Source organism: Engraulis encrasicolus, chromosome 19 (assembly GCF_034702125.1).
Source record: "Engraulis encrasicolus isolate BLACKSEA-1 chromosome 19, IST_EnEncr_1.0, whole genome shotgun sequence".
In the NCBI taxonomy this organism is placed as follows: domain Eukaryota; kingdom Metazoa; phylum Chordata; class Actinopteri; order Clupeiformes; family Engraulidae; genus Engraulis; species Engraulis encrasicolus.
This window is the reverse complement of record NC_085875.1, coordinates 34929163-34941577: the sequence shown is the minus strand read 5'-3', so window position 1 is coordinate 34941577 and position 12415 is coordinate 34929163. Positions and strand designations below refer to the sequence as shown.

The 12415-nt window shown below is 42.6% G+C and overlaps 1 protein-coding gene across 1 annotated transcript in view; it reads left to right on the top strand.

Annotated features, from left to right (window-relative positions):
* Positions 1-12282, top strand: part of LOC134469858 (dynein axonemal heavy chain 6-like) — a 49343-nt gene extending 37061 nt beyond the window's left edge. Inside the window, exons 48-56 of the mRNA XM_063223887.1 lie at positions 1696-1782; positions 4162-4359; positions 4660-4812; positions 8506-8697; positions 9101-9282; positions 9864-9972; positions 10428-10553; positions 11219-11313; positions 12105-12282. Coding sequence (XP_063079957.1) covers positions 1696-1782; positions 4162-4359; positions 4660-4812; positions 8506-8697; positions 9101-9282; positions 9864-9972; positions 10428-10553; positions 11219-11313; positions 12105-12282 — 1320 coding nt within the window. The remainder of the gene's footprint in view (positions 1-1695; positions 1783-4161; positions 4360-4659; positions 4813-8505; positions 8698-9100; positions 9283-9863; positions 9973-10427; positions 10554-11218; positions 11314-12104) is intronic.
* Positions 12283-12415: the final 133 nt, after the last annotated feature.

Sequence of the window (12415 nt, the reverse complement as noted above, 5' to 3'; positions counted from 1 at the left end):
GGTTAACCACATCAAGCCGACTTAAATGGTTTAATGTGCAGCTAAGCAGCAGGGTAGTTGTGGCCTAACTGGGGGAACACAGCAACAAGATTAAGCGCAGAAGAATCGCTGTACTGTGTAGCAAGAGCGAGCGATTCGAGCGATAGCAGCGACAGAGTACGCCCATTAAAAGCATAACGCAAGCATTCCGACATTTCAATTGGCTGTGGCGGCTGTTGTCAAACAGCATCATAGCTCATTTGCATACTATTTGCTGAAGTTCAACTATAAACTTGCTCAAGTCGCTTAGATCTCCTCTACTGTAGTCACTTTTGTCTCTTCTGTCACCAGTGCCTCAATACAGTCAATTATTTCTGTGGCCGGAGACCGGAGTTGCTCAAGTCATGTCTGGTCTATTCGTGCAGGGTTGCAGGTCTTGGCTTCATCCACGGCTGAATTGCACTTGAAACAAGGCCACACTTTACCTTCAGTGTTTTTTTTTGTTATTGCACACACCGAAACATGTCTGTGCAATAATAAAATACAGCAATACAACTGATCATGCCACGATTAAATTCGCAGACGATACAGCCATAGTGGGGCTAATTAAAGACAGCAATGAGACCCAATACAGGGCCTGGGTGGATCAGTTTGTAGAGTGGTGTGAGTCCAGCTGTCTTTTTCTAAATACAAGAAAGACAAAAGAACTTATTGTGGATTTTAGAACGGGGAGACACACCCATCAGAACATGGTCATACATGGGGAAGACATTGAGGTGGTGAAAAACTATAAATATTTGGGAACTGTAATAGATGACAAATTAACTTGGAGCTGTAACACCGATACTATTTACAAAAAGGGAATGCAGAGACTGCACTTCATGCGAAAGCTAAGACAATTTAAAGTGGATAGGGATATGATGCAGGTTTTTTATCATTCTTTTGTTGAGAGCATTTTATGTTTCTGTTCTGTAGCCTGGTACTTCTCCCTGTCTGTTGTTAATAAAAATAAGCTCCATAAGATAATCAACATGGCCAGCAAGATTGCTTGCCAGCCACTAAATAGCATGGCCATGACTGTTGAAGCAAGGGTGGTAAAGAAGGCAAATACCATATGTGAGGATCTCTCACACCTGACCCCTTACAGCAAGCATATGAGTTGTTGCCCTCAGGTAGGAGGTTTAGGATGCCTTCATTTAAGACAAACAGAGCCCGCCAATCATTTATACCTATTAGTATATCCATGCTAAATAAGACAACTGTAACTTAGATTGAATAGCACATTGCACTTTGGTACTGAATACTGCACTTTACTGTGTTTATGTTGGGTTTTTTGTCAACCTGTCTTTTTGTCCTATAGAGGGAGGGGGGGGGGTTGTGTTTGTCTATTGTGTTCTTGTGTATTGTAATTGTAATGTCTTTGTAACTGTATCAGATGCACTGAAAATGGCACAGAACAATTTTCCGAAAGGACAAATAAATAATCTATCTATCTATCTAAAAACCGCTAAGACTGGCTTGAAACCAGGCACCATAACCTCACATTACTTCAGGCACTGTAATCAATACCCTGTATTAACTGTATGTTGCTTTGAATTAATGCATCAGCTAATTGTACTACAATTACTCTGTTACATTATTCTGTCTTACTCAAATGAAATGATTGCTTCATTAACAGTTACATTATTGTTCTCTATCTCGCTCTCCTGGCTGCAGTTTCCCATGGTGTTCTTCAGAGAGGCTGTGGAGCATGTGACTCGAGCAGCACGCATCTTTCGGCAGCAGGGATCACACATGATGCTGGTAATTCAGAACAAGTACATTTTTAATTGATCACAAGTGCATTGGCTGCAGCCTGAAATTGCGTCCAATTTGTAGAGTAGAGTAGAGTAGAGTAGAGTAGAGTAGAGTAGAGTAGAGTAACTTTATTAATCCCCAGGGGGAAATTCAGGTATCCAGTAGCTTACATAAATACACAAATAAACAAATGCCCACATGGACATTTCAAGATACAAATAACACAGGAATAGTCAGGGAGGGGAAAATAAAAATAGTAAAGATTAAGAATGTGAAAAAGTAATATGTAAAAAATGTAAAAAGTTAATTGTGCAAAAAGACATTCTGTGAGTTGGGATAAACCATGTGCAGAAAACATACTCTGTCAGTTAAGGTAGACAGTCTTAACATGACCAGTGTTGACAGATACATCTATGACATAGTATGTGACAGATACATCTATGATATATTTGTCACGCAAACCAACATCCGAGATTGCGTCCATATTCCGACGCTTTCCCTGCTGTCTAGAGCACATAGATAGCTTCTGTTTGGCCTAGCTGTGCCCTTACGTAAACCATCCCTAAACCTAACCTGTCAGTAATGCAGTGTTTCTGAGTTTTAAATTTGTGCCCTGACCAAAACTTTCCCTTAACCTAACCTGTCACAGACAGCTGCATGACCACTGCACATGTGTGTCAAAGGGAATGCATCGTGATCTGGACACAATTTCAGTTTTTTGGTTTGCGTGAGAAAAGAGACGCAATTCCTTCAAGATCATGTAGTGCAGCCCAGGTTTTGGCATCCCCTCATACTCGCTTCATTTGTACACGAGTTTCTGGAACTGCTGAACTGAGAAACGTTGGAGGTGGAGGGAGGAACTTCACTCTGTTGAAATTTGAAAAACGCATCCTATTTTACCTAATCGCTAACATTTGTTCATGACATTGAAAAACGATAACCTGGTGGGAGGGGTGAACTCCAGGTCCAGCAAGCAGCAAGATGTACAGGCATTGACTATGCTTCTTACATAATCCAGTAAAAACAAGGAAAAAATCCCATTTAATCCACACAATAGTGGCATTAGCTGTGGTACCTGACGTTTACTACTTATGCCTCTTTTCCACTGACGGTTTTCTGGTAGGCCTGCAGCTCGACACAGTGCAACTCGGCCACCGCTTTTTGCATTACGATTGAGCTATGTCGTGCCTATTCAAAAATCAAAAAGTGGTGGTCAAGTCGCGCTGTGTTGAGCTGTAAGCCTACCAGAAAAAACGGCAGTGGAAAAGAGGAATAAGTAAACGTTAATGACCTGCTGGAGCATAGGTACAGTGCATGCAGGAGTGCTGATGATTTGTGACCAATTAACACCATATGACTTAGGCCTAGGGTGTACCTAATACTAAAGTACTACTTGGTCTTAAGTACTACTACTTACGGTGAAGGTGCTACGGTGAAGGTTGGAAATGGCGATCCCCCTGATCTCTCTCCTCTCTCTGCACGGATTGGGGTGTTGGGTTTTTATTAGTTCCCCAGGGGTTCCCCAGCTACTGAGCTGATCTCTTTTTCCTCTCTGTCCCAGACCCTGGGAAGGGAAGCTGCATCACGTGTTGTCATGATTTGACATGGTGATGATGATTATGTCCGAGGTATCAAATGTAGTGTGTCAGCAATTATTCAGTGGTAATTCAACTCTGGGTAAGTCTGGGTGTGAAAAGCCATTGTTGCTATTTGCATTCGGGTGTGAATAGCCATTGTTTCTATTTGCACCCGGGTGTGAATAGTCTTTGTTGCTATTTGCACCCGGATGTGAATAGTCTTTGTTGCTATTTGCACCCGGGTGTGAATAGCCATTGTTGCTATTTGCACCCGGGTGTGAATAGCCATTGTTGCTATTTGCAGCCGGGTGTGAATAGCCACTTACTGTATACAGTAGTAGTCTTGATACTAATCTTGCAGTGTTGAATTAACACTGCCTAATATACTGAGCACCAGGGCTTGACACTGGCACCTGCCAACCGGCCAAATGCTGGTAAAACTTGGCTGTGGCTGGTAACAATTTCAGTGTGACTAGCCAATTTGGCAGGTAGCTTATTCTATGGTATGACATATCAGAATAGTGTATATTCTGCACTGTGTATCAATTGTCTGTAATTAAGTTAAAGAAATTTAGAAACCCATGCACTCATCTTTTGCTTTAAGCACCTCATCTTCTGGGGTCATGATAAAAAAAACATCAAATTTGAGGCTAGTAGAATAGCTGGATGGCTAGTGACTCGGGAAAACCACTAGCCACAGTGGCTGGCAAGCAAAAAAGTTAATGTCAAGCCCTGCTGTGCACCACTTTTGGGGGTGCTTTTTGGGGAACGCAACCCTGATCTCTTTGCCTGATCTCCGTGTGTCCAGATTGGGCTGGATGGCACTGGGAAGGAGAGCTGTGTGACTCTGGCCTGCCACCTGGCCGCCTGCCGCCTCTACAGACTCTCTGTCTCTCGGAACTGCAGCTACTCGGACTTCCGTGATGACATCCGCAGGGTCTTCTACCTGACCGGCGTCGAGCAACTGGACACCGTACTGCTCATCACAGACCCCGAGATACTTAAGGTTGGGTTTTGGGTTTAGTGTGTGTGTGTGTGTGTGTGTGTGTGTGTGTGTGTGTGTGTGTGTGTGTGTGTGTGTGTGTGTGTGTGTGTGCGCGCGCGTGTGTGCGTGCATGCATGCGTGTGAGAGAGAGAGAGCAAGAGAGAGATGGGGAGTGTGTGTGTTTGTGTGATTGTGTATTTGTTGAGTTCTTGTGTATTTTGTGTGAATTATGCATATTCCACATTTTTCTGGAAAAAAGCTTTTTGCAGTCCTTTAGGCAGTCTGCCTAATGCACTGTCTGATGCACCTTTGTTCTTGTAGGAGTCTGTCATGAAGGACCTGGACTGCCTTCTGAAGTGTGGAGACCTCCCCGGCCTCTTCAACAGTGAGGACATTGACAACATCACGGCTGATCTGAGGACTCGGGGCAGAGTGTGGGAGAAGCGAGAGGAAGCATACACCCAATTCACAAAGGTAATATCTTACCAGGACAATAAGGCACTAATAACACTCCATCTGAGGTAATCTTACCAATACAATAAGGCATTAACACCCCATCTGAGGTAATACCTTACCAAGACAATAAGGCACTAATAACACCCCATCTGAGGTAATATCTTACCAAGACAATAAGGCATTAACACCCCATCTGAGGTAATACCTGTATCTTACCAAGATAGTCCAGCAGCCAAAAGCCAAATATAAGCCGAACCCAGTTTCGTCTGATAAAGTTTTTTTCTTTGCAGTTTGTGGTTGCCTAAGGTGTACCTATTAAGATTCCAGACGATGCCCGGTGATATCCCTTGAGCATTTTCAGATATTGAGCCTTTTATGCTTGATGTGCTGCAGCCATAGATTACAACAGTATTTGGCTCCCAATTCATGTTATGCTGACCAAATACCCTATACCATACTTATTTTGTGTTTGTTTACATGGTGGGATGTGTATAAGAACAGGTGGTGAGGTATGGACATCAGTGGGGGTGGGGTCATGCATTGTTGGGGGGCGGGGCATTCACCCAAAAAGCCTGATTTTCCAAGTCGGAGACACAAAGGCCAACATTTCGCCAAACGTGGCTTTATATCTCATAGTGGGTTGTTTGGTTTTGCTGTTTGTAGTTGTCCAGCACTTACCCATCCGGATAAGAGTGGGTGATGTGCCAATTTCAGATATTAACCCTTTCATGTTGATTTCGCTGCAGCCATAGCCCACAAGCTTTTGACAGCTTCATAACTGCACTATGATTAACCATAGAGCATTCTGGGTGGTAGGCCTGCCACATCAAAGTGGAGAAAGTGTCCTCGTACCAAATACATTTTAGACAATTACATAACTAGCTGTTTGTCAAGCAGAAATATGTAACATTTAGGCAAATATTGGTGGTGTCAGCTTAGACATACCCAGAAAGGATTACTAATTCAACACCATTTCATACATTGCTATTTACTCTTCCTGTGCTGTTGTAACACAAAATAAAACTTGGAAGTAATAATTACATAATTTTTGGCTGATTATTTGTTTGCCTACAAAGTACATAATTTCAGTGGTGGTCGTATATTAACATGGAAAGAGATAAAATTAAAAATGTGAATCCACAAAATGACATTGTAATTGACCTTTTACCAGCCCATGCCATATCAGGGTGTGACACTGTGGCATCCTATTTTGGTATTGGCAAAGGCTCTGTTATCAAGACCCTAAAAGCTGGATATCACTTGACATCAATTGGTAATGTGCTGGCACCATTCCAACAACTTTCCAGTGAGGCCACTAACTTTGTGTCGGCATGTTATGGCATTCCAGACAGTATCAGCATGTCACATACAAGGTTGGTGGTATGGGGAAAAAAGAATGGGAAAGGTCATGTATCTTCACCTAACCTGGCTGCTCTTCCACCAACAACAGAGGCATTTCTTGAGAATGTGAAAAGGGCTCATTTTCAAGCAATATTGTGGAGGACATTGGTTCACACTCCACCTGAACTATCTCCTGAAGCATTTGGATGGAAGAAAGACCCATGCAACAAAGCACTGATACCAATAAGTGTTCCAGAAAATGTCAAAGTGGCACCAGACTACATTTTACAGATGATCAGATGTGGTTGCAAGAGTAGGCATATGGACTTTAATTTCACTGGCCCATCCCCTGCCCCTGCGTGTGCGTGTAGTATAATGTAGGCTATAGGTGTTTTAGGTGTTAGGACTCTGTGTGTTGTATAGGTGTAGACAGGTCTTTCTGTGCGAATTTAAATGCATGTACATGTCTTATTTGATGGCTTCATGGACTTTTAAGTGATCATTTAATACCAGTCAGGATACACTGGATTGACTTAATTTTTTGACTCAACCGTATATATAATGTATAGCTGTTTTCCTATGTTTAGACCTCTCTCTCTCTCTCTCTCTCTCTCTCTCTCTCTCTCTCTCTCTCTCTCTCTCTCTCTCTCTCTCTCTCTCTCTCTCTCTCTGTCTCTGAGCGTGCGGTACTGTATGTTGCAGTGTATATAGGTCTTTCTGTGTAAATTTAAATGCATGTACAGATCTTATTGGATGGCTTTATGGATTTAAGTGATCATTCAATACCAGTCTGGATACACTGGATGTACGTATGTCATTTCTTTACTCATCTTTTGGAACAGCCAACGACTGCTCACCAGTTACCCCCACACTCTGTTGTTCTTTTTTTTCTTTTATGTTGGCTATTTGTGGTAGGCTACCTACCGGCGATGTTGTCATGTCATGATGTGATGTTATGCAGGATCTCATAATGCACAATCCGTTCCATACTTTACAGTCTTATTCTAAGCAATGTTGTGAATGTTTTTACTGAGGCATTTGTTGATTTGTCATTCATGACCTGATTTATATAACTAAATGCATAAAAATAGGCCGAAATCGCATTTTTTAAGGTTATTAGCAGTATTTTCTCTGTATCTGGATAGCAAAAGGAGATAGCCACAATTAACCACAGTAAATATTCTTGTATGTACGATATTAACAAAATAAAAAAGGAATTTTGAAGCTGGCATTTTCAGGTGGTCAGATTCATTGCATCAAAATATAATGCAAATTAGTGCATATTTAATTAGATAATAGCCTAATTAGCATATTTAAACATAAAATATAGAAAACTTGTAATACATTTTTTTCTCCAATTCATATGAGTAATCATCTGATAAAGTTTCATATTGATATCTGCAAGTCAAAAAAAAAAAAATACCCTATTCACCTACAGTGTCTCACCTTATTTGTGGGATTGCTGTTATGAAAGGGTTAATTATTACCCCATATTGGGTTTGTTTCAATAATGGCAGTGTTAAGGCAGTCCAATGTGAATGTTTTTCTGGTAATATAAGCAATTTGGTACATTTTGTAACATTATTCACAGTAATATTAGGTGTCTTTAGTTTTTTGTCATAATTTGCATTTATGGGACAATAAAGGCTCAAAATCTGAAAATGCTCAAGTGATATCACCGGGCATCGTCTGAAATCTTGAAGACTTGCCTAAAATCTATCAGATAAAGCAAAAAAAGAACTTTATCAAAGAAATCTGGGTTCAACCCCACGGCTCCCGGACTAAGACAATAAGGCATTAACACCCCATCTGAGTCTTGCTTCTGTCAAATTCAAACATTTTGTGTTCGGCATAGGCTGTTTGGGTGGTAGGCCCAAAGTGCTTGCTTTATTGTATCCTTTTGAGCACTCATATCACTCACTACACACTGTGAAATATGGCTCGGGGTGGTTTTGAGTGAAATGTGGAGTTTAGGCCTTGTTCTGTATTACACACACCATATACGGTACAGACAAACACAGAATGTAAACTCGACGGAACTATTTAATTCTGAATTATTAATTCATTATTACTTACTCATAAGTGCAATCGCCTTGTAAGATTATTCAACTGGAGACGCACCACATGGAAGAGCGCAGTGTTCTAACTACTACTTCTGCAATCAAATTCAAATAAAAAATAAAAAGGATGACTAATTAGAGATATCTTAACTAATATACGGCAATAACCCAATGGCCAAAGAAATGCAAACATGCAAACATGGCACCGTCCATGTTGAACAGTGGAATGAGGTGAATGGGCAAGTGCTGCATACCTGTCCCAGTAAAGCACATTGTAATCCTGACAGTGGATGTTATGTGATGTCCTCAGCAAGTCAAGCAGAGGCTGCACGTTGTTCTGACGATGAGCCCGGCCGGGTCCCGCCTGCGTCAGTTCTGCTGGTCCCACCCGGCGCTGCTGGGCTGCTGCAACATTGACTGGTACAGCCCTTGGTCCAAGGAGTCCCTGCTACAAGTAGCCAGGAGCATGTACATCAACGCAGAGGACTACTACCTGGGCGAGGTAAAGACTCACGTCACGCACCTAACTAACAACTGTTTGGACTCAAACATGTAAAGAGTCACATCACGCACCTAACTAACAACTGTTTGGACTCCAACGTGTAAAGACTCACGCATCTAACTTGGACTCCAACGTGTAAAGCGTCACATTACGCATCTAACTAACAACTGTTTGGACATCAGCTTGCGACCCCCGAACTATGTTTGAATGTTTGTTTGTTTAGTTCAAGAATAGAAAACAGAAATATGAATTCACCGTAAAAGCGGCCTGTATAGACCTAACGACAGGGCACTAGGCTACTACGCCAGTGACGTGGGTTCAGTACACTTTTTTATTGTTTAGTTGCCCCACCCTCCATTACGACCCCCTTGTCTGTCCCTGTGTGTGGTTTTGACATGGTCAGGGCCTGCATGAGTTGGTGGCGCAGGCCTGTGTGGACATGCACTACAGCATTTCCCAGATGGCCGAGCGGTACGGTCAGGAGGCGCGCAGGCCCTACTACGTGGTGCCCAGCATCTTCAGCGAGTTCATGGGCACCTTCTTCAAGATGCTGCGCTCCAGAGAGGGGGATCTGCACAGCATCAGGTGTGTGTGTGTGTCTGTGTGTGTGTGTGTCTGTATGTGTGTGCGTACGTGTGTGTGCGTGCGTGTGTGTGTGCGTGTGTGTGTTCAATGGTCTATGCATTATGGCTGTGTTATGCATGCATGCGTGCGTCTGTCTGTCTGTCTGTCTGTCTGCCTGTCTGTCTGTCTGTCTGTTCGGCCTGTCTCTCTGTCTCTCTGTTCAGGCAGACAAGGGCTGCTTGCTTCAATGGTCTATGAATCATGGCTGTGTTACAACTTTGTATAATCCAACCAGTTATGCAAATCACCTTGCAAATGCCATGTTCATGGCCTTCTTGGTGTACGTTTTGCCCCATCTGCTTGAGCCGGTGTTTTGACATTTCGACATACAGCTCTCGATTCAATGAAGTCAATCAATCAAAGTGTATTTACACAGCACTATATCTCAACTTAACTACATAGTTGACTCAAATTGCTGTGTGTGTGTGTGTGTGTGTGTGTGTGTGTGTGTGTGTGTGTGTGTGTGTGTGTGTGTGTGTGTGTGTGTGTGTGTGTCTGTGTCTGTGTCTGTGTCTGTGTCTGTGTGTGTGTGTGTTACAAAGGAATCGGTACACAAAAGGACTCGCCATCTTGTTGGAGTCAACCTCTTACATCACGGTGATGAAGGAGGAGCTTGTAGCTCTTAGCGAGAAGATAGAGGAGAAGACAGAGGTACAATTACAGTACAACAACCCACCCCCACCCCCACATACACAAATACACACACTTCTCTCCATTTACCACCAGAAATGTATTACACAATAGATAGGTATTATTCAGTTCATCTAAATGACTTCAGAGATGTGGGCAGCTCTTTTCCTAAACCAGGGATGTCAAACTCAGGCCCTGGGGCCAAATCTGGCCCACGGAGTCATTTTATTCGGCCGCGAGATTATTTCAAATTTGTGTTGGCGCACATACACCATTACTGTGTAGCGTAAGACTTGGACATTAAATTTAGTATATCACATTTTATTTACAATAGTGGTATGTAATGTTACCTTGCAGTTTGATCATTAAATTGTCATATAACATTAATTCATGTGTATCCTCTCATATTGGCATGTGGCTGTTAGGATAATAATAAACTGACAATGGAGTAAAATATTTTGTGTGGTGCTGGACAGGAAATAGAGACTCTGATGAGCAAGCTGCAGAGGGATGCGGACATTGTGGAGCAGGTCAGAGCCATCGTGCAGATGGAGGAGAACATCATGATCCAGGAGACGCAGATAGTGCAGGACTATGCACAGGTTTGAATAAAGCTGCGCTAAGCCCCCCACATTTGGGCATGCATGCCCACGGGGACCCCGGTTCAAGTCCGGCCGGGGTCATTTCCCGACCCTGCCCCATCTCTCTATCCCAATTGTTTCCTGTCTCCTCTCATACTATCCTGTAACAATATAGGCCAGAAAAGGCCCCAACAAATACTTAAAAATAAATAAATAAGTAAAGGTTTGAATAAAGCTGCCAATGCTGCCAATGAGACACTGAAGTCACAGAAAGACAGGCACCAGGCTAGATTATCTACTGTACATTTGCATCAACCACAGTAAATGGAAAACGCCACCCTGACACCCACACATGCACTCATGCAACCACACACACACACACACACACACACACACACACACACACACACACACACACACACACACACACACACACACACACACACACACACACACACACACACACACACACACACACACACACACACACACACACACACACACCAAACAGAAATGCAATGTGAAATATAAATACAGTAAAAAAAATACATTGACAAAAAATAGCGGAGAGGCAGGATTGTAAGAAAATAATAGTGATTTTTTTTTCTTTCTTTGATTATTGCCTGACCTATTTACATGTGACATGTGTTCTGTTTGTTTTTGTGTGATGTATCTTTAAACTGCAGGAGGCCCAAGTTGATTTGAAAACGGCGCTTCCTCTACTGGAGAAGGCTAGAGAGGCACTAGACGGCCTTGACAAAAATGACATCTCGGAGATCAGGCAAGTCTGGGGTGAAGGGGATAGGTGAAAGTGAAACTCCCATTGCCAATGTGACACAGTGCAACCCTTGGGAACCCTTGGGAACCCTTGTGAACCGGCAACCCTTGGGCTTCAAGTCTGATGCCCTAACTGCTTACCCATGACTGCCCTAAGGGCGCATAAGGGGGGAGTGTTGAGGCGCACTGTGTCAACACACCTGTACCACATGGAGACTCAGGTTCCAGTCTGGCTTGGGTTATATCCCTAAACCCACCTCATCTCTCTTCCACATGTTTCCTGTCTCAATAAGGTCCCAACAAGCCCAACAATGTAGGCTACTTGAAGTAAGGGAGACATATAAAAAATGATCTCTCACATATTTTCAACATCTGTAGATCTATTTGTGGCAGCATGTTCTTCTTCACAACAAGGGATTTTGGTCAGAACTTGGCAGTTTATCCCTACGACACATTTTATAAGGAGAACTTGGATCAGCTGTACAGACATTTTCTTAATCATTTTGTTCGACAATTAAGCAAGGCAAGTTTATTTGTATAGCGCACTTCATACACAAGTGCAACTCAATGTGTTTCCCAAAAAAACAAACAAAACAAAACAAAAACAATTTAAAGCAAAAAGAAAGGAAACAAGAAAAAGAAAGAAATTAAAGTAAAAGAAAATTAAGCATTAAGATAAAACGCATGGTAAGATAAAAATAAAAATGAAACATATAATAAAAGCTGCTAGGAGCCAATCATGTCCTTGCCTGGCAAAATTCCTCAGAAAGTTGTCCTGTGTATCATTACCTTTAGGGTCTACACCAACCCACCAGACCTGGTGCTGACGGTCATGTATGCGGTGTGCATCCTGCTGCAGCAGAAGCCCACCTGGGCCGTGGCCAAGGTGCTGCTGGGGGACCCGGGCTTCCTCAAGAAACTCGTCGGCCTGGACAAAGATACCCTGCCAGACAAAGTGAGCTCATTCTTGTGATCTTGGAGAAGAGTTTGAACTAGGGGTGGGATTGTTTATAATAGTCATAATCATAATTCATCATAATTAAACAAAGCTCCATTCAGCTTAGGTAGGAATGGGGTTTTCCCCTGCTCCCCTTCGAAATAACAAG